We start from the raw sequence: 23,530 nt of genomic DNA, 5'->3' as shown, positions 1-23,530 counted from the left end.
TAGGTTAGTTATATAAAATTCTATGTTAAGCATGCCTGGAGTTACCTCTTAATTCCAAGTGTCCATAAAGTCTCACTAATGTATTACATATATTGTTGATACATTCAAAACTAGGATATGGGTACTCCCTTTAAAAACAAGGCTTATATTATTGCTTATGTCTTTTTTATCATTACCTTTACACAGCTGACTGATATCCTCAGGCAGAGTTAAATCAGCACATCTCAGAGAAGATGAAAACAAACTGACAGGTTTTGTAAATGGGGTGTATAAAGGTGACACTTCACTGAACACCTTGTCCTGCATTAATTCATCTGGGGTTGGCCTTGAGAAACATTTAAAATACAGAGCATGAACAAAAGTCATTACATTTTTCCTAGAATAATGGAACACATTCAAAGGAATAGTTAAAAGTCTTAAATACCTCATTAGCACATCCTATATAGTAAAAGCCTAATATGCTAAGTGTCCGACCATTCACTCGACCAGTTGCTATGATGAGAACCAGGGGGATGATGCTCCAACCGGTAGGTTAGCTTGCTGCTGGGGTCTGGCCAATCGGGACTGGGCAAGACAGGCCAGACACACCCTGGGGCCCTCCCACAGTTCCTCCCCAGCCCCGATCATGCACTGGTGGAGTCTGACCCCTCAGGGGATGTCTGCAGGCCAGGCCGAATCAGTGCACCAGACCTCTAGTAATATAATAAAGCCCTCCTTCATGGAGTCTAGAAGTATCCTATATAACAAAACACTAATATGCAAATAGATCAAACAGTGGAACGACCGGTCGCTATGATGCACACTGACTACCAGGGGGCAGACACTCAATGCAGAAGCTTCCCCTGGTGGTCAGTGCGCTCCCACAGGGGGAGTGCTGCTTAGCCAGCCTCTCTCACCTCCGTATCAGCGCTAAGGATGTCCAACTGATGGCTTAGGCCCGCTCCCCGCATAGAGTGGGCCTAAGCTGTCAGTCAGACATCCCCTGAGGGTTCCCGGAATGTGAGAAGGTGCAGGCTGAGCTGAGGGACCCCCTCCCCGCCACCGAGTGCACGAATTTCATGCACTGGGCCTCTAGTACGTTTATAAAACAATCAAGTGACTGTTGGTAGTAAATGCTGAATTTTTTTACCTTTGTTATGCTTTTTACACCTTGTGATCTACCAAAATTATTACATATGAGTGTCTCAATTTTAGCTTGATTACCATGTATCTGCTTTACTGAATATATTAAATAATAAAATTATACACTAATGATACCTCTTAGTTTCTTCCTACCCTTAGTTTAATGTGGCATATTTACCCAAAACTATGCTTTTAATATCATTACTTTCTTCCTAATATGCCTTGACAAAAATGTTTCTCTAAAGACAAATTAGAATACATTATTATTATTTTTAAATATTATATACCTGAGGGAGTTTATGGATAACTGTATAGCTAACAGTGACATCATCAAAGGAAAAGAAATAATACAGCTTCTAAGAAATCCTTTTATGCAATCAATAGTTGTTAGCTTACCTCATCATTTATGCAAGTCTTTTGCTATAATATATACTGCTAATAAACTTTTGTTCTCATTTCTCTTCTATCATTTTAATTGAGGAATATGTATATCTCACAGTTTAGCTGATTTTTTTATATTGGAGCCTAGGAAATGAACCAGTATCTTCTTTTGGTATATTCCAGTTTTCTGACCATGGCTTAATTATTTTTTCTTCTTTTATTAACATATATTAAAGCCATTACTAACAGTTATTACTATATATATAAATATGCTTACTAAATCCATTGGCATTATAACCATCAATAAAAAAAATTAACTACTTATATGTTAAAGATCTGTGTAATCCCAAACTCTTAATATCAACCTCTTGGAAGGGTGGAAGGTGAGACATTTCTTCAAAAGATCTATCACATTTTCAGGAAGCTCCTGGTAAATAAAGAGAAAAAATAACTATTTAAAATGATCAATCTTAAAAATAAATTTTAGAAGGGGGGAAATAGAGGGTGGAAATGATAGTACCTGTAATACTATCAACAATAAAAAATACATTAAAAATAAATTTTACTCAAATGTTTGCTAATCAAGGATATTTTATTTATTTTTGTTCCAAAGATTTGTGTTTACCTGACAAACTCAAATGCTTCATTCTTTCATCTTTATTATTATTTTTTATTAATTTTATTGGGGTGACATTGGTTAATAAGATAATATAGATTTCAAGTGTACATCTCTATGATACATCATCTTCATATTGCATTGTGTTTTGATTTTTTAAAAAGTCTTTATTTGGACTTTTCCCAAATAAACACAGCTTTAAAATAGCTTGCAATTGTATCCCAAATATGCAAAATCAACAAATTTTCAATAACAGATTAACCACAAACCTTTATAATGTCCAGGCAACCATGTTCTTCAGCCAGAACTATTACAGTGTCATCAACACAGTCTATAAGACAGAAAAATTATAAGAATGAATGCTGCTATTCTAATTTATCAGACATACTGGGTACTGAACTCTGATAATTTTAAAAATATTGAGTAATGCTGTTTTGAAACCTGGAATATTAAAAAGTTTGTGACTTTTTAAACTTTCCTTATGTATAGTGGTAAAAATAAAGGCTTCAAACACTAAATTTTAACTGAATCATAGATACTGAAATAAAACCGCCTAATTTTAAGTGAATAAAGCCGCCTAATTGTAAGTGAAATAAAGCAGTGATCAAAGGAGATAAAGATTCTTGTCCATGCTTTTTCCACTATATGTGTGTATTTTAAAAGGTTTTATTATCTTTTCATGATTATAAAACTAATTTATTTTTATTATATACAATTTGGAGAATGTATATATTTCTCTGAGGACTTAAAGTATAAGTTTGGTCTGTAGATGACATTTAGAAATCTCCAAGACTCCTTAACAGCTATCTTATCAATCTTTAAAATTAAATGTGGTAAATATGGTAAAATTTTATTTATAATTCATTATTATTATTTATTAATATTCTGTACACATTATTTGTACACTCTATTAACCTGCATACCAATCTATCACTTTTTTACATAACGTGCTCTATCACTCTTTTCTCTTCTTTTTTACCATGCATGCTTAATTTATTCCACTCTAAAGTAGATTACACATTTTTATAAATTTGAATTGCAAATACATGTAAAATATATGAATTTGTTATAAGGAAAAATAAACATTATTCTTGACTCATTCACATATAAATCATCAAATAGAAAGCTCCAAAGTTGATATAATATTTCACAGCAAACTGCTAGAGAAAAATATAATTTTATATTCTCACTTTTTGATTTCACATGTTGGTTTACTGGGCTAGATCATAAGGCTAATTTTACATCCATCCACAGCATAATTCCTTAGTAAATAAGGAAAGCTCTACTATAATTCATCAGATGGCACTTCTTAAATTGTCCTTTTAATGCTTACCACTGATCATTAGAAAATTAAAGAAAGTTAGGATATTTCAATGTATTTGATTACTAACACTCAGTAAAGATTATATTTATATTTGAAAGATAACTGCAAGACACTTACCCAATGTAAGCAAAAATTTTAGTCTTTCAGAAACATCCAAGCTCTGAAATAATTTTCTTCCCTAAATAAAATGGGAAAAGAATTTATGTCAACATTTGAATGTTTTTTTCTTAGGAGGTCTTTTTTTCAGAGCTGAAAATAATTTTATCAGGTACTTCTATTTCTCTTCAGAAGTTTTATTAGATTTTTAAAGTTAGTTCCATTAAAGAAAAATTATTGGTTAGGTAATGATTTTTTAAATATTATGTAATATTTAACACTTAAACATTTTAGTTTGATCTCAAGCACTGTTCACATTTGAGACCATACATACTTGAATGTCTAGATGGATTCTAGGCTACCAGGAATGTTATTAAGAGTATAAGATTCCTCCTGAGAAAGATTCAGATTACCCTTTCATCTACCCAACTAATTCTTACTTACATATTATGATCCAGGCAATTAAGACACATTCCATGACACTCCCTTCTCCCACAATAACTTAGCCATCCTTTATGCTCACAGAGCACCTGGTATATTTATTTTAAGTCACATACATTATATTTTAATTGTTTCTTTTTAAAAAATATAGTTTTATTGAATTCAGAGAAGAAGGGAGAGGGAGAGAGAGACAGAAACATCAATGATGAGAGAGAATCATTGATTGGCTGCCTCCTGCATGCTCCACACTAGGGATCAAGCTCACAACCCAGGCATGTGCCCTGACCGGGAATTGAACTGTGACCTCCTGGTTCATAGGTCCACACTCAACCACTGAGGCACACTGGCCAGGCTTTAATTGTTTTCTTTATTGGCTTCAGGGGCTCCTTGGAATGCAGTCTGGAATCAAATACTTATAACTTCAGTGACTATATGCTGAACAACTAGTATCATGTGTCAAATTTGATATTCTACTACCAGTTACACAACTTGGACAAATTATTTAACCACCTAAGTCTCACTTTTCTCATCTATTAAAATTGAATATTTACAGTAAGGGTTATTTATATAATGTATAAAAAATACAAAGCATTTTTTTGCACATAGCATATGCTTCAAAAATGTTTAGTATTATGTTTCTCTTGTTATAAATGAATTAAAACTTATATGTCCCTTAAAATAGACTTAGAATATGAAAGCTTAAGAAGAGATAGCATGGTTTTTGTATAGAGAAGATGAGACTCTGATTTAAAAAGGAAAAAAACTTACTCAAAGACTTATAAAATTAGAAATGCAGCCATGGCCAGTTTGGCTCAATGGATAGAACGTTGGCCCTAAGACTGAAGGATCCCAGGTTTGATTACAGTCAAGGGCACGAAACTTACGCAGGCTCGATCCCACCGCGGTCTGGGTGCATGCGGGCGGAAAACAACTGATGTCTCTCTTTCTGTCTCTCCCTCTCCCTCTCCCTTCCATTCACTTTAACAATCAATAGTGTAAATTCTTATGTTTTTTTTTGTTTGTTTGTTTGTTTTGTTTGTTTGTAGAGGTCTTCTTTAGATGTTTGGTATTTCTTAGATATGTACTCATGTTTTAATATAGGATTCTACACATCATTTAGACTATGGAAACTTCTGGTTGGCAAAGTGGCTATAGTAACTTTCTGGTGATATGGCCAGAGATTCCTAGCAAAATGGTCTTGGTATAGCTTCTCATCTATTTCCTTAGAATTTCTAATATAACCAAAGTTGCCTTTGTTAGCTGTTGTTATGCTATTAATTTATACCTTAGTATTTGTTTGATGAGGCAGAGGAAGATTTAAGCTCATGTTCAGTTTGCCATCCTTAAACTGTCTAAATTTTGAATACCACTTAAAATGTCATAAAGCCCACAAAATTAGTATTTCCTTTCTTGGTATTCACACAGCTTTCTGAGTTTATCTTCAAAGTTTATGGATTTGAATCTATACATATAAAGAGGTAATATGCTAATTTGTCTGTGACCGTGTACCCATGAGGACCAATTTGCATATTGATGCCCGAGCAGCAGGGGGCGGGCGGCTGGTGCCAAGTTCAGCGGGGGGGTGGGGGGGGTGGTGGGGGGGTGGTGTGTGTCTGAGGACAATGCCTGAAAGGAGCCCGGACTGCAAAGAAGGAAGAGGAAGCGGACACAGGGAGCTCTTCCAATCTCCCTGCACAGACACATTACCCCAGCCCCTGCACCCCCAGGGGGGACCAACACCCTGCGCCAGCCCCCCCGGATGGGGAGGCCGGACGGATGGGGGACGGACGGGGAGAAGACCCAGCCTTGGGGGTAGCTGCAGCCCGCGACTCCCAATCTCTTCCCCTGCCACTCCCGCCAGGGGCGCCCACAACAATAGCACACTGGCAACCACCCGTCAGCACCCCTCAGGCACCCGGGGCCTGCGGCCTGCCGCTGCTGGGTCCCCTCTGTTGGGTCCAGGCATGCCTCTCCTCCCTACAACTCCAGACCTGGGTAGAGGCAGGCCTGAGTGGCCCTACAGGGTCAGACTCTTCCCCCCACCCCCCACAGCAGCAGCGCTGTCTCCGAAGAGGAAGCACGCTGAACCTTGCTGGGGGTGCCGCTAAACCCACCCTCCTAGCCTGCCTGGCTCCGCCCTGGCCCCCATCCTGCTCCAGGAGATTGGAGCCCCACCCTGAGCAGGTACAACTGTGAAAGAGCCACATACAATTTAAAGAATGGCGCCAAGTGGGAAGGTTTGACAGTTATTTTCCCTTCGGCCTCGCCACCCCCCTACTGACCCCCTAACTCCTTGCCCTCTGCCAGCGCCTCCAGGGAGGACCACCACTACAGGGCTGCTGGCCAGAGCCCGCCCCTCTGAGGCCTGCGGAACCCTCTGCAAAGCTTCCATAGCTACAGTCCCAGGAAACAATCATGCCCTTCTCCCCTAATCAGCACCTGCTACCTGCGAGGATACCCGTGAGCTTAAAAATAACAATCCCTTCCTGTTTAGACATCACTTACTTGATGAAACATTTCTAGGTTTATTAGCTCAGAACCTCCTTATGACAACCCAGTGAGGTAGGCGGAGAAGAGATTACAATTCCCATGGTATATGCGTATGTATTCAGAAATGAAGCTCAGAGAGGAAAAGTGTCAAGCCCAGTGGTTCCCAAGGTGCGGCACATGCCCCACGGGGCGGGGGGGGGGGGGGGGGGGGGGGGAGGGGCAATTTGATTTTAAATGGGGGCAATTCAAGAATACGTTAACAGTGAATTTTTTGCATTTCTTATGGTTCTAGGGGGCCTCATCTACAGCGTATCCTACATAATAAAAGGCTAATATGCCAATGACCAAATGGTGGAATGACTAGTCACTATGATGTGCACTGACCACCAAGGGGCAGACACTCAACGCAGGAGCTACACCCTGGTGGTGTCCTCCCACAGGGGGAGCGTTGCTCAGCCAGAAGCCGGGCTCACGGCTGGCGAGCACAGCGGCAGTAGTGGGAGCCTCTCCAGCCTCCATGGCAATACTAAGGATGTCCGACTGATGGCTTAGGCCCACTAAGCCGTCAGTCAGGCATCCCCCAGGGCTCCTGGACTGCAAGAGGGCACAGGCCAGGCTGAGGGCCCCCCACTCAAGTGCACAAATTTTGTGCACTGGGCCTCTTGTAAAATTATAAGCTCCTTCACAATGTGTCTTAATCACAGTTTATTTCTTGTTGCATTTGTCCTGGTGCTATATATACAACATATACATACAGTAAATATTCTAACATTTTTTAAATTGAAATATTCATATAAGACATACCCAGATCATTAATAAAGAGTTTAGATATAGTTGATGGTAATAAAAAGAAAAAACTGTATATTTTACATTTATATTTATTATACTTCGCTTTCATATTCCAAAATAATTTTTTTATTTGTCTATGATTTTAAACAATAAGATTTATTATTATTTTGTACCAATGAAAAAAGTAAGATGGTCTAAACAAAGGATAGCAAAGAATCAGAAAATCTGACATTTTCCCTTAGAGAAAGAACTGCCAATATGTAAACAATAAATGTTATGCATATTTATTATTTTTATTACTATTATTATTTTAATCCTCACTTGAGGACATGTTTAGAGAGAGGAAGGGGAAGGAGGGAGAGAGAAAGAGAGAGAGAGAGAGAGAGAGAGAAACATCGATCAGTTGCCTCCATACGTGCCCCAACCTGGTATCGAACCTGTAACCCAGGTATGTGTCCTGACCAGGAATAGAACCAGAAATCTTTCATTGCACAGGACTATGATTAAACAAATAAGCCACTCCATCCAGGATATTATGCATAATTAATAATAATAAAAGCTAACATTTATTGATTGTTCACTATGTAACACCCTGTACTAAGTACTTTATATACATTACTAGAGGCCCGGTGCACGAAATTCGTGTACAGGGGTGTGTGTCCCTCAGCCCAGCCTGCACCCTCTCCAATCTGGGACCCCTCGAAGGATGTCTGACTGCCCGTTTAGGCCCGATCCCGGTAGGATCAGGCCTAAACGGGCAGTCGGACATCCCTCTTACAATCCAGGACTGCTGGCTCCCAACTGCTCGCCTGCCTGCCTTCCTGATTGCCCCTAACTGCTTCTGCCTGCCAGCCTGATCACCCCCTAACCACTCCCCTGACAGCCTGAATTGTGCCTAACTGCTCCCCTGCCAGCCTGATTGCCCCTAACTGCCCTCCCCTGCAGGCCTGGTCACCCCTAACTGCCCTCCCCTGCAGGCCTGGTCCCCCCCAACTGCTCTCGCCTGCAGGCCTGGGTCCCCCCCAACTGCCCTTCCCTGTAGGCCCGGTCACCCCCAACTTCCCTCCTCTGCTGGCCTGGTCACCCCTAACTGCCCTCCCTTGCAGGCTTGATTGCCCCCAACTGCCCTCCCTTGCAGGCCTGGTCCCTCTCAACTGCCCTCCCCTGCTGGCCTGATTGCCCACAACTGCCCTCCCTTGCAGGTCTAATCCCTCCCAACTGCACTCCCCTGCTGGCCATCTTGTGTCCACATGGGGGCAGCCATCTTGTGTGTTGGAGTGATGGTCAATTTGCATATTACCCTTTTATTAGATAAAATTTCATTTTATTTTTCCAACAACTTAACAATATAGACACTATTATTATTTATAGAAGTGGAACCAAGGCTTTTAGAAGTTAGTTAGCTACCCTAACTCACACAGCTATTCTTTGCAGCATCAGAATTTAAACCCAGTTCTCTCTGACTACAGAAGCTTATCTCTTAACTATTATGCTTTACTACTTCTGCTGTTGAATTAATTCTTAAATACATAAAAGGAGAAAAATAATGTCAATCTAAATTCTTAAATATGGTAAACATTAGTGACTTAATTTTTCAAAGTATTTTGAAAGTTCCCTGGAAGACAGATATAATAGATAAATAATAAAAATTTCTGCACCAAATAACCTCATAGTCCAAGTAAAGTAGATAAATTTGATAAATGCCAAAATAGAAGAGGAGAGCAAAGAAGATAGTAAACAAAGGCTGGCAGATATTTGAAAGTAGAATCGACAGATTGTTAGTTGCTCCTCCAAATCCATTTTCAACTCGTTTCTCAATATTTAGGTATCTAGCTAAAGACAACATGTCCTAGTCTACCTTGTACCTATATGTAGCAACAAGTGTAAATTATCACTAGTGAAAAGTAGAGTTGATCATTGCAACTTTTACTAGATCACATCCTTAAATTGTTACCATGAAATCACTCTTCTCCTTTCCTCATGGCTAAAAAAAAAGGTGATAAAGTGAGAACTTTGGAAACTAGATGCTGGAGCCATTCCTGATAGCCTCGGTTTCTGCATGACATCTATAATAATAAAAGGGTGATACGCTAATTAGACTGGATGTCTTCCGGACATCATTCTGGACGTCCTTCCTGATGAAGCCGGGGCCGGAGGGAAGCCAGCCCAGGTCCCGGGTGCCTGCAGCGGGCGGCCCATGGGAAACCAGCCCAGGTCCTGAGTGCCTGCGGGTGGCCCGAGGGTAGCCAGCCTGGGTCTGGGTGCCTACGGACGGCCCAAGGGTAGCCAGCCTGGGTCCGGGTGCCTACGGACGGCCCAAGGGAAGCCAGCCCAGGTCCGGGTGCCTGCCGGCAGCTGGAGGAGGGAGGCAGCCTGAGTCCTGGGTGCCTGCCAGTGGCTGGAGGAGGGAAGCAGCCTGGGTCCCGGGTGCTGGAGGGAAGCCGGTGCCGGCAGCCGGGGGAAGGAAGGCCTACTCTTGCACGGATTTTCATGCATCGGGCCTCTAGTTATAGAATAAAGCCCACCCTAGCCTCAATGGACTGTTACATGAGGGAGAAAAACATCTATGTTCTTTAAACTACTCATTTTTAACTCCTTTGTTTTTATAGCAGTTTATTCTTTACCTAATAAATACAGAGGATATCTGGGAAAGGCCTCATAAAAAGCCAACATATAAAATGAGTCTTATAAGAAACATAAGAGAACAGGAGAAGAAGAGGTATCTAAAAGAAACACTACCACAGAAGGGAGAGAGCATGAACATATAAAAGAATGTAAGCAGTTTTAATGTAAACATTTATACAATGTTTCGTTTTTAACTTTGTATAGTGTAATTTTTTTTGTACTTAATACAAGGGTAAAAGAAATACCAAAATGATATTTACACTTAGTAAAATTTACAATTAGTAAAAGTATAAACATTTCTAGAGCTACCAAAATAATAGGCATATTAATTGTCAAATAAAATTTTGTTACAAGTCAAATTGAGAATTAAGACATTTCTCCTCTAGTATCTAGTCAATTTTCAAAGCAAAAAAATATTATTACCAAATAGTTTTCCTATTAAAAAATTATTCTAAGAAATACATTTTTTAAAAACTATTATTTAATATTTTTTTATACCTACCACACACAGCTCAAATAAAATGATTCCTAGAGACCATACATCTGATTTGGGGCCAGAAGGCAATGGTTTTTCACTTGGCACATGATCAGTGGTTTTGGAAATTCCTTGTGCAATTACCTCAGGTGCCAAGTATGATGGATACCTATAATGATATATTTGAAAAATGAATAATTACTATGAACAACAACAAAGGTAGGAAGAAGTAAAGAACATTTCACCTTTCAAAACAGTATTATTTTGAATACTAGTAGGAATGTCAAAATATTGTAATAATATATAAATTAGAAGCTAAGACTCTCCCCTCTCTGTGCTCCAGTCACTCATACATACTTAAGTACGTGTAAACTTGACCACCCATCACCACTGCCCCACAAGGAAGCATACTATACACATTACTCTGTATATTTTATAGAGATCATTCTACAACAATAAGTATAGCTTTGCCTCGTTCTTTCTGAAAACTGTCAGCGAGCCTACCGAGCAGCGAGCAGCGGAGGTGGCAGGCATAGTGGGGCTGGGATAGCGGGAGCGGTGCCTGGCCCGGGCTCGGGCTCCTCCCCAGCCGCCTGCCACTTTGCACACTAATGCATCCCTCGGGGGATGTTGGACTGCCGGTTTTGGCCCAATCCCCGCAGGCCACCCTGAGGGACCCCACGGGTGCATGAATACGTGCACCGGGTCTGTAGTACTTATATACGTATATATCACCAAGTTGCTCTTTCAGGTTGTATCAATTTATATTCTCATAGCAATACATGAGAGTGACTATTTCCCCTTACCTCCATTCACCAACATAACAAGTTTTTTTAAAAACTGTTTTAGTAAATATTAAATAGTAGAGGCCTGGTGCATGAAATTCGTGCACAGGGAAGGGGGGTGTCCCTCAGCCCAGCCTGCACCCTCGACAATCTGGGACCCCTCGAGGGATGTCCAACTGCCCGTTTAGGCCCAATCCCACCGGGATGGGGCTTATACAGGCAGTTGGACATCCCTCTCACAATCCAGGACTGCTGGATCCCAACTGCTTGCCTGCCTGCCTTCCTGATTGCCCCTAACTGCTTCTGCCTGCCAGCCTGATCAGCCCCTAACCACTCCCCTGACAGCCTGATCGATGCCTAACTGCTCCCCTGCCAGCCTGTTTTCCCCTAACTGCCCTCCCCTGCAGGCCTGGTCACCCCTAACTGCCCTCCCCTGCAGGCCTGGTCCCTCCCAACTGCTCTCCCCTGCAGGCCTGGGTCCCTCCCAACTGCCTTTCCCTGCAGGCCTGGTCGCCCCCAACTGCCCTCCCCTGCAGGCTTGATCGCCCCCAACTGCCCCTCCCTTGTAGGCCTGGTCCCTTCCAACAGCCCTCCCTTGCTGGCCATCTTGTGGTGGCCATCTTGTGTCCACATGGGGGCAGGGTCTTTGACCACATGGGGGCAGCCATCTTGTGTGTTGGAGTGATGGTCAATCTACATATTACTCTTTTATTAGATAGGATAGAGGCCTGGTGCACAGGTGGGGGCCAGCTGGTTTGCCCTGAAGGGTGTCCCGGATCAGGGTGGGGGTTCCCTTGGGGCGTGGGGCGGCCTGGGCGAGGGGCCTGTGGTGGTTTGCAGGCTGGCCATGCCCCCTGGCGACCCAAGCAGAGGCCCTGGTATCTGGGGTTTATTTATCTTCTACAATTGAAACTTTGTAGCCTGGAGCAGAGCCAAGCCTTCTGCTTGCTCCAAGGCTCTTGGTATTTATGTATCTTCTATAATTGTAACTTTGTAGCCTTAAGCGGAGGCCTGGGCTGGCCAGGGTGTGTGGAAAGCTTGGCTTCCTTCATCACTGGGGGCAGCCCCAGCCTCCTGCTCTTTCCAGCTCCGTGGCTGCCGCCGTTTCTGTTTGGTTTTATGTATCTTCTATCATTGAAACTTTGTAGCCTTGAATGGAGGCCTAGGCCGGCAAGGGCAGGTGGAAAGCTTGGCTTCCTCCATTTCCGGAGAAACCCAAGCCTCCCTCCTGCTCTCTGTGGCTGTATCCATGTTGGTTGGGTTTATTTGTATATTCACTCCTGATTGGCTGGTGGGCGTGGCTGGTGGGCGTGGCTTGTGGGTGTAGCGGAGTGATGGTTAATTTGCATATTACTCTTTTATTATATAGTATGAATAAAGTATAAAATATGAATAAAGTATTAAATATGAATAAAGTATAAAAAAATAAAGTTCCAATGAACAACTGTGTACTTGCCAAGCAGTTTAAGTAAAGAACATCTTATTGTCACTAAGGGTCCATCTATGCTTCTCCCTAATCGTGTCCCTCTTATATCCCCCAAAAGAATCACATAGCTGAAATTTTTGTGTTTGTAATTCTCTTCCAATTATGGTTTTACCATATATTTATATCCCTAAAAAGTACATTGCTTAGTCACACATATTTCTGAACTTCATATTACTGGTCAGTATTCGTTTGTGATTTGCTTTTTCAATTAACATTATTTATTTAAAAGTCATCAATATTGTTGCATGTAACCCAGTCTTCCAAGCCCCCTCTATTCTGGCAACCAGTCTGTTTCACTTTTGTTCATTTCTTTTGTTCTTTAGATTCCATTTAAAGGGTGTTCCAAAAAATGTATACACACTTTAACAGCTGATAGCTCAATTTTGAAAATGAAATGTAATTTAATAAACACTGCCTTTATAATTATTCAACATTTTTGGGACCATTATATAAGTGAAATCTTTCTTTTACTGATTTATTTCACTTAGCATAATACCCTCTAGGTCTTTTATCCATTTCTCTGGTAAGGTGTTGGGTTGGGGTCCCAAGACCACCCCCACATTTAGAGATTCACTAGGACTCATGTAACTTGGCATATAGATATACCCACAGCCAAGATTTATGACCATGACAGAGTGTATATAGCTGAATCACAAGGAGAAAAAAACAGCAGGAATATGAAGGAATCTTTCTGTAGGCTTCCTTACACTCTCTCTCCCATCAGGGGCCACATAGAACAAACTTTTCCCCAGCAACAAAAAGGTAGAAACATGTATGCAATGCCTCTGGCCAGTGAAGTTTATTAAAGACTCAGTGCCCAAGGTTTTCATTGTTAACTGGTCATAAAGGTATCTTTAGTTTAGCATACATCAAAATTCAAGAGCCTTAGAATGAAACCAGTGTTTTGCACAAACCACATTCTTTACACAAACAAGAACAGAAAACCAGCCTTATCAGTTAGAAAACCATGGGATGAAATGTCTTTGAAATCAAAGTTCCCAGGCACTAGCCAAGGGCCAATTATGCAAGGAGGACTTAGTTTCTAAGGATAGCTACCTCATGCCTGTTATGTTAACCCTTTTCTGCACAGTTTTTGACATTTCTATTACTTTTTTAAAAAAGTTATTTATAATTCTGGATACTAATTCCTTTTTTTTAGTAATTGTGACTTAAGATACTTTCTACCATTTTCTGGCCTGTCTTTTCATTCTCTTCATGGTATTTGTTTATGAATGAGAAGTCCTTCTCATACTTAGTGATTTTTCAAACTAATTAATCTTTCAAATTAATTAGTCTTTTCTCTCATACTTAGTGATTTTGTTATCTTATATAAATGATCTCCTGTGTCATTTTCTCAAAGTCTGATAGTTTATATTTCACATTTAAGTTTCTTAATCCAACTAGAATAATTTTTTCGTATGACAAAAGGTATTTTATCTTTCTCCCTGCATAAATAAGCAATTGTGTCCAGTTTCAATTATTATTATACTAGAGGCCCAGTGCACGGATTCGTGCACAGGTGGGGTTCGGCTGGCCCGGCCCCAATTGGGATGGATTGGGGCCCGGCCTGTTGGGAGTTGAAGACAGCAGTGGGTTGGCCGGCCAACCAGCCCAGATTGGGGCCCAATCAGGGCCGGGTCGGCTGGTGGGAAGGGGCCACGGGAGATTGGCTGGCAGGTCCTGCCCCCGATTGGTGTTGTGGGGGCTGATTGGAGGTGGGGCCAGCCAAGGGAAGGGGCCGCAGGCCAATCGGGTGGTGGCGGTTGATCGGGGGTGGAGCCGGCCATGGGGAGGGGCTGTGGGTGGTGGGCCAGCTGGCCCTGCCCCCAAATGGGGTGGAGAGGCCGATTGGGGGCCAGCGGCTGGGGGGGGCCTTAGGCAGTTGGCTGGCTGGTCCTGCCCCTGACTGGGGTGTGTGTTGGGGGGGGGGGGCGATCAGGGGCAGAGCTGGGTGGAAGGAAGGGCCGTGGGCTGATCAGGGTGGTGGGGGCCCATCAGGAGCGGAGCTGGCCAGGGGGAGGGGCCACAGGCGGTTGGCTGGCCAGCTCCGCCCCTCATCGGTGTGGGAGGCCAATCTGGGGTGGGCCGGGCAGGGGGAGGTGCTGCGGGCCAATTGCGGTGGTGGGGGCCCATTGGGGGTGGGCCCTATTGGGGTAGAGAGGGTGATCAGGGGCAGGGCTGGCCAGGGGAAGGGGCTGCGGGAGGTTGGCCACTGGCCCATCCACAATCAGGCGGTTCGCTAGCTGCAGTGGGCATCATAGCGACCGGTAGTTCTAGTCGTTCCAGTGTTCCGGGCACTGGCTTTTTATATATGTACACTATTTTAAGTCTATAATATTATGCTAGTATAATAACTACCAATAAATGCTAAAAAAAAAAAAAAGCCCTCCCAACACACATACACACACATAGCCTTTAATTTATCTTTAGGAATGACTAGGCCCTTTTCAGATGTTTGTTCTATATATATACATTTTAGAACTTTCTTATGAAGCTCTCTCTCTCTCTCTCTCACACACACACACAGTTGGAATTTTTACTGTAATTGGATCAAACATAGAGACAGTTTGGGGAGAATTGGCATATTTCCAATACTGACCTTAACAGTCTATGAACATGATATATCCATATTTATTTGGGTCTTTCAAAAAAGATGTATGTTTTTTCCACAAAGTTATTGAACATACCTGATTAAATTCTTGTTAGGTATTTGTATTTTCTGCTGATTTGTAAATAATTTTTTTATTTAATTTTGTATCTAGCAACCCTGCTATACCTTTATTTTTTTAATTAATAAAATTTTATTAAATTTAGAATTTTTTGAATTAAATTTCACATTACGGTCATAAGCAAAAGAATGAAAACCTATATTTAGCCACCACTAAAAGACCAATAGGCTTATTATATGCATTTGAGGGGAAAAAAGTTCTTTCCAAAATAATAGATTAGTCTGTTTTGAAACTACTGCAAACATCATATATTTAATTAGTTTCTTCTATTTTCTCAGAAACTCAGAAGATATATGAGGCTTTAAATTCAGTTGGAAGCCTAACCGGTTTGGCTTAGTGGATAGAGTGTCAGCCTGTGACTGAAGGATCCCAGGTTCGATTCTGGTCAAGGGCATGTACCTTGTTGTGGGCACATCCCCAGTAGAATGGGTGCAGGAGGCAGCTGATTGATGTTTCTCTCTCATCGATGTTTCTAACTCTCTCTTCCTCTCCCTTCTCTCTGTAAAAAATCAATAAAATATATTTTGAAAAAAAAAAAATTCAGTTGGAAGGTAAAGACTGACAGGTGAAATATTAACAAATGTACCTGAAAGAATCATTAATTTTTAAAACCTTTTAAAAAATATTTTTTATTGTTGAAAATATTACATATGTCCCCCTTTTTTCCCCATTGACCTCTTTATTAATTCTAATACTTTTTATGAGGATTTTTTTGAGTAGTTTTTATAATCAAGTCATCTGTCAGTAATGATATCATAAAATAACATGATGTCATATATAATATTGTTGTAATAATAAATTTAAAAGTAAAATATAATGACTAAGATTTGTATTTAAACATTTTATGTGGTACCTTTAAAAAAATCTTAGGATTAATGTTATAGTAGCTTATTAAAATATTTTGAAAGGTTTTCCTGAAAATATATTTCAGGATATCTACACTAATAATAGACAAATATGTAAACTGACCGTACCTCCGCGATGCCCACAGCCAATCAGGAGTGAGTATGCAAATTAACCTGACAAAGATGGTGGGCCTGTGAGCAGCGTGCAGGAGCCGAGTGGCCAGGGGCAGGGCGTTCCTGCCTCCTGACCGCTCAGGGCCTACATGCGCAGGCGCTGAGCGGCCAGGGGCGGGATGGGATGGCGATGTGGAGGGTGACCCCAGGACCCCACCCGCTTTGAGTCTGTGGCCAGTGCACGCACTGGTGTTGAGTGGCTGGGGTCCCAGGGATGCCACTGGAGTGTCCGGTCCTGTCAGCCCAGCCTGAGGGCGGCTGGAGTTCGCAGTCCTTTTCATTTGTGCAGCCCCTGGACCGGAAGCAGAAACCAAGAGCGTGGGGAGCATCAGGAATGCTGGGAATTGTAGTGCTGGTGGCAGACACGTTGCGGGATCTCCTAGACACTAGAGCAGGGGTGGGCAAACTTTTTGACTCGAGGGCCACAATGGGTTCTTAAACTGGACCGGAGGGCTAGAACAAAAGCATGGATGGAGTGTTTGTGTGAACTAATATAAATTCAAAGTAAAGGAGTGGAGGGGAGAGCAAGAGAACCAGATAAAACAGCCGGATCTGGCCCGCGGGCCGTAGTTTGCCCACGGCTGCACTAGAGCAAAGTGAGCCTGAAGCAAGTTACTGTTGCAGGAGGGGGATGGAGGGAAAGCAAAGGTGAGAGACATAAGTAAAGTCAGAGTGTCGAGGAAAAATTAAAGGGAAGATATCCTGCAACTTTAGGAAATCTCCACCAATGGAGCAAAGAAAAAAAAAAAGACCTCTATTATTCTGTGAGCACCAAACCAAACTGGGTTGGGGTCTCAGACAATTCGCTCATATGATTGCAAAGACAGACAGAAACTCCCGGATTGCAGAGGGCTCCCCTGAGGGCTCTCAGATTGGAGAGGGTGCAGGTCGGGCTGAGGGAACCACCCCCTGTGCACGAATCTTCATGCACCAGGCCCCTAGTATATTATAATTATAATTTAAACAGCAACAAATTTAACCATTCCTTACAGGTTTGGTAGAATTTGCCTCAGTCTGGTCCAGTTATCTCTCTTAGGAAAGGCACATTAACTATGCTTCCATAATTGGTGTTTTCAGATTTTAAAGTCCTCTTTGGTAATTTTGGTAATTTGTATTTCTTCTCCATTAACCATTTCATCCTAGTTTTCAAATTTGCAGAGTTAAACAAAAAGAGCCTATTGAAGTCTTTTAATGTTCTCTAATTCTCTGGTTATATTTCTATTACCATATCTTCTTTGTGCACTTCAGTTCTCTGCCTTTTTCCTGATTAGGTTAACTAATAACTGTCATAGAAGCATGGTTGTTGTTTTAATCCTCTCTTTTCAAAATAAACTGATGAACAAAAACAGATCCAGAGACAGAGAAGCATCAATCAGACCATCAAACCTCAGAGGGAAGGTAGGGGAGGGTGGGGAAGAGATCAACCAAACGACTTGTATGCATGCATATAAGCCTAACCAATAGACACAGACACCAGGAGAATGAGGGCATGAGTGGGGGGGCGGGGAAGGTTGTTGGTGGTGAGGCAATGGGGGGATAAGGAAACATATGTAATACCTTCATCAATGAAGAAAATAAAAAAATACTTTACTATATTTGGTCATAGGTTCCATGAGAATTTGATATAGTTTAATTTCACTAAAGATAAATATTTATATTTATCAAATGCAAGGAAATTTTTAGTAGGAAATTCAATGGTAAAACATAAGGAAATTAGTAAGAAAATCATATTACATTCAAAATCTTCCTATCAGACTTAAACTATTTTTATTTTTCTGATAAATTCCATGAAACCTGAAGTAGATCTGTTGAGATGGAAATTATTTCTCCCCTCAGTGATCCCCATAGTATTTTATTAGTATCTTTCTTATGGGTCCATCATGAGTGTCAGCTATTTATTTTACTTGTCCTATATTTTATGTAATAGGCTATATGCAATATGTAATATTACACGCTTTTATGTTTATAATAACAAAAACTTACCCTCCTATCTAAATAAACTATTGAGGACACTGGTACACCATTCATTTTTATAAATCCTCAGCAACTACCAACGAAACTTAAATATAAGATATGCTTAGTATATTTTTGCTAAAAAAAGAATATTTATTTATTTTATTTTTCTTATTGAACTCATTGGAATGCCATTGGTTCACAAATCCATACAGGTTTCAAGTGTAGAACTCAACAAAATATCATCTGCACTCTACATCGTAACCCATTTATACCCCCTTAGCCCACCTCCATGTACTCCCACCCCTCTTTCCCTCTGACTATCCCCACACTGTTATCTGTGTCAATGTATTATATATATGTGTGTGGGTTTTTTTTTTGCTTAATCTCTTATCAAAATGTCAGTTAGGTCTGCCTTACAGACAACAATTTAAAAAGCAGATCATACATAAGAATCAGACCTACTGGCAATTGCTAAGTTTGAATCCTACTGCCTGGACAGGAAAAAAGCAAATATAGCTTCAGAAAATAAACAAAAAATGAGTAAAATTCTGCTCTATTTGTTGCAGAATTTTACTCATTTATTGTCAGATTTAGTCATGAGCACAACCATCTAATTTTTTTGATTCAGTGAAATTAGCTTATTATGCCACCCTGCAATAATGACATTAATCAAAATATACTTAAGTATATGTAACATCTATGTAATAAATGTAATGCAAGCACTCAATTATTACTTCCATTTCTCTTCCTGTGCTTTTCTACAGCCACCTCCTCACACTATGATTGTCAATACTTCTTATTTATTTGTAAATTCAAGTCAATTAAGCCAGGAAGTATAACTTAAATTCAAATGGGCAAATTAGGTTTTTTAATTCCTTTTCATTTTAATACAATGATGAGGGTGATATTAATATATTCTTTTAATTTGTCCATGTATTTCTCTCATACACCAGTTTTAGGGCATCTTACCCTAAGATACCATACTGCTCTTCTAAATGAATGTGGGATATATCTTGAAACAACTGAGGTCTAGTGGAAATAGCACTAGCTTTGATATTATAATACCTGTGTTCTGATTTCAGTCCTAACACATATTCTTTATATGATCTGGGTTTCTTAATCTGTAAAGTAGAAACAATAACGCCCACCTAATAAAACTGTTATATATTAGTGAATACATACATCTATAATAATAAAAGCATAATATGCTAATTAGACCAGACATCCTTCTAGACGACCTTCCGGACGAAGCCGCGTTGTAGGGGGTTGAGGGGTGCCAAGGCAGAAGCAGCCATGGCGGCAAGCGGGGGCTGAGGCAGAGGCAGCCACTGTGGCAGTGGGGGCTGAGCCACTTGCATGAATTTCATGCATCGGGCCTCTAGTGTCTAATAAAAATGGAGAATGTGACACAAATGTAATGTTGTATATTTATCATCACCATAATATGTCCAAAAGGCAAATTGGTCATTTTTAATCCTGATTCCCAACACATCTAACTCAGAAAATAATAGTGTGGATAGTAAAAAGTCAAGCAACAATATAGATAAACTTGAGGCCCAGTGCACAAAATTTGTGCAGGGGTAGGGTCCCTAGTGGCTGTCAGCCAGGGCCTCCCTTCCCTGGCTGGTGGCTGCTGGCCGGGACCTTCCTTCATTCCGCACCACCCCCTGGTGTTCAGTGCACGTCATAGCGAGCAATTGAACTCCTGGTCCGTCGAACTCCCGAGGGTATAATAATCATTCATATATATATGAATGATTATTATACCTAAAACTCTGGTGATCTCTGGAACCACAGAGGTGGCCCTTGCTCCAATCAAGGATGATTAAATTAATTAAGGAAAACAATAAGCCCTAAAGTTCTTCTTTAATGTAGATTATCTCCTTTTAACAAGTACCACTTCTTTAACATAGTATTTTAACACGCAGAGAAAATTATCAGAACCTTGCTGTATGACTGGTGAGGTAAATATAAGTGACTTTCATAATCTGTTTGAAGTTTTAACAAGGTATTAAACTACTGGCCCACTAAAATGAATGTCCAATTTCTAACTCTATAATATTTTGAAACAGATGTTAACATTTTACTTTGTTGTTCCTTAATATTTGTCTTTTGAATCAACTGTAAGCTTCTTCTGGTGTAAATATTTTCTTTCATGCCTTAGCTTTTTGATCACTTTATTTTTCCTGGCTAATGTTTCACATTTTGCTCTTTGATACTTTCTGTTCAGACGCTTTGGGTCTAAGACTTCAAAGTAAGCAAGACCAAATGGCCACATAAGACCAATTCTATCCAAGCATTTTTAGATTCAAATGTAGTTAAAAAATGCTTGATGTGCTTTAAGAAAAATCACTTCCTTTTTTCTATTCATCATTATAACCTAAAGCACCTTTAAGTAAAAGGTAACAAATTAAAGTAATTTTGGTTTATGTTATACTAGTACTTTTGGGGTTCTCTCTAATGCCAAACTGATTCAGACAAAATGAAGAAGCAGAAGGAATCACATTTATTATAGCTCTTTAAAAGCTACTTCAAAAGGTAATTATCACATATAATGAAGGTACTGGATAGAGCTTTATTGTGAATGTATTTTTTATTTTATTTAAATGTTTTTAAAAAACATAGTGCAGGCTATTTTATTTTTAATTTTTTTTTTATTGATTTCAGAGAGAAAGGGAGAGGGAGAGAGAGAAATATCAATGAAGATAGAAAATCATTGATTGGTCGCCTCCTGCACACCCCTACTCTGGATTGAGCCCACAACTCCGGGCATGTGCCCTCGACCAGAATCGAACCCAGAATCTTTCAGTCCCTAGGTCGACGCTCTATCCACTGAGCCAAACCAGCTAGGGAAAGTGTAGGCTATTTTTATAAAATAAGTTTTAGTGTTTGTAACAACAATTATTTGTTGCCTATGACCACAAGTTTTGAAATGCAAAACTTCAAAATTATGAATTTATGCACCGTAATTAGTAGGCCATCAAAACAAAAAAAGTCCCAATAAACCATGAGTCTCTTGAGGATAGGAACCTATTTTACTGATTTTTATATATCAGCAGCCAGAAGAGAAGGTGCTCAATAAATATTTTCTTAATAATCAAAGGAAAGAATGACTGAACAGTTTATTTCAAGATTGGCTATGTCCAAACAAATGAAAAATTTAGGTAAGAAATCTACAACTTAACTTTTAAAGATATAAGGGTAATTTATAAATGAGACCTTTTTAAAATTATCTAATTAATTTTTTAAGCAGAAACACACTCCATTACTCCGATCCACAATTCTCAGTGATGGAGGGATAGAACTGATTTTAGAGACTCCAAACAGCAAAACACAAATAGATACTATTAAAAACACCACACAACAACAGAAAGGTATGATAAAGGTCCCTAGATTATGTAATGGTATTACACAATTTTAATTTCCTGGTTTTGATAATTAGTTTGTGGGATGTACAAAAATATTTTACTTTAGAAAATATAAGCTAAAATATTTAGGTGTAAAGGCCATTTTATGCAATAATTACACTTAAATGATTAAAAACTATATTTATACACATATATGTATAAGAGGAAAGAAAAAGATAAAGCAAATGCAGTTAAATGTTAATATTTGAGGAATCTGAGTAAGTGGTATATAGGAATTCTTTGTACTAGTTTATAACTTCTATGTATCTTAAATAATATCAATTTTAAACACTGAAAAATTATATTATTAAAATGTTTAAAAAGTCACCACACAACAAATATAACACTAAGATCTATGTCAAAAGCACACCTTTGAGTACAGGATGAAAAAACTATCATTCTTTACTTGGAGGCCTGCATAAACCTGGATTTCTATACCAGAAGGGATCACTCAAAACTTAAACACAGACTTTCAGTTGTAGACTCTACCCCATTACCTCTGAAATATACAAAGACTAAGCTAGAATCTTAATATGCAATTATACATTGAAAACAGGGAATTAAACTCAGAAACAAAGAAAAATAATGTGAGAGTGATTTTTCTCAGTCTTTTGAGGAACACATATTAAGTGAGAATCATTAAGTGAGGTATGTTAATAAAGAAAAGCTATAACAAAGATTACAAATTTTAAGACAGAACTAAAAAAAGAAAACATATTCTTACCCAATTGGAAAATCAACATCATCACCATGAGCTGTCATGTGATAAAGTCCAAATTTAGCCAATTTAACATGTCCCTACAAAAATAAAGGGAAAAAAACCACTATGAAACATTTTAATATTAGCAGGAAAAATATCATTATACATTTTATAAGTAAAGGAACCATTATATAGTCAGATACATTAGAATATATACATAAATTTACCACAATTTTTTTAAAAACCTACTTGCCAATGTTTAGTCTACTTTACACTTCTTACAAACATAATGTATGTGTATGTAAATATACATTTATATGCATGTATATGCACACATATATGTATGTATATACATACACAAGCATAAACATTTTTTGGTATTTGTACTTTCTAGGCTTTCTGACAAAGCAAAAAAGCAAGTCTTCTTGTTTGCCTTGAATGCCTACTTAGAATATTTTAGGGTAATTTTCACAAAATATTTTTTTCAGGATGTAGCAAGTCCATTCATAACATTATAATTTAACTCTGACATGAGAGTTCTTAACTTGAAAACATCAGGTCTGAAATCATCAGATATTAGTGAAATCTGCTATATTTCCAACCATTTTTTATTTGCTCGAGAACAGTCATAATTATCACAAAATTGAGGTTCTTAATAAAAGGCAAATATATTTTATAAGTCCCTTAAATTTTCCCCTTTTATATATTTAACACTAAAAAATTAAGAAGATTTTAAAATTGGGTTGTTTCCTTTATCCCAGAACTTTATTTCTAAGCCTTACAAAATGTTTATAATTTAAAGAAACTCAGATTGGTTAGATGCTTTACTGCTATAAATATGAAATTCATTAAGTACTATATTCTCTTTTGTGATTTTTAATATCATAGGGTAACTGTACTGAAAATCTGTAAGAGAAACTGGGAAAAAGAGTAATCCTACTAATAGAAAATAATTCTCCAGAAAATATTCCTTCAAAACTATTTTCATATGCTTATGAAAAAGAATGAAATTATGATTATTCCTGAACATATTTCACCTTGCTACCCATAACTCTCTTAGAAGGGTTGACTAGCTTCTTACTAATCACC

The 23,530-nt window shown here is 39.4% G+C and overlaps 1 protein-coding gene across 1 annotated transcript in view; it reads right to left on the bottom strand.

Annotated features, from left to right (window-relative positions):
- Positions 1 to 23,530, bottom strand: part of TBCK (TBC1 domain containing kinase) — a 205,610-nt gene that overhangs the window by 121,166 nt on the left and 60,914 nt on the right. The window contains exons 5-10 of the mRNA XM_080650862.1: positions 22,466 to 22,539; positions 10,387 to 10,528; positions 3,561 to 3,621; positions 2,389 to 2,450; positions 1,869 to 1,930; positions 177 to 325 (exon numbers count right to left, since the gene is read on the bottom strand). Coding sequence (XP_080506988.1) covers positions 177 to 325; positions 1,869 to 1,930; positions 2,389 to 2,450; positions 3,561 to 3,621; positions 10,387 to 10,528; positions 22,466 to 22,539 — 550 coding nt within the window. The remainder of the gene's footprint in view (positions 1 to 176; positions 326 to 1,868; positions 1,931 to 2,388; positions 2,451 to 3,560; positions 3,622 to 10,386; positions 10,529 to 22,465; positions 22,540 to 23,530) is intronic.

This window comes from Plecotus auritus (genome assembly GCF_963455305.1).
Source record: "Plecotus auritus genome assembly, chromosome: 1".
NCBI lineage: Eukaryota > Metazoa > Chordata > Mammalia > Chiroptera > Vespertilionidae > Plecotus > Plecotus auritus.
Note: the sequence above shows the minus strand (reverse complement) of the source record. Positions and strands in the feature narration are given on the sequence as shown.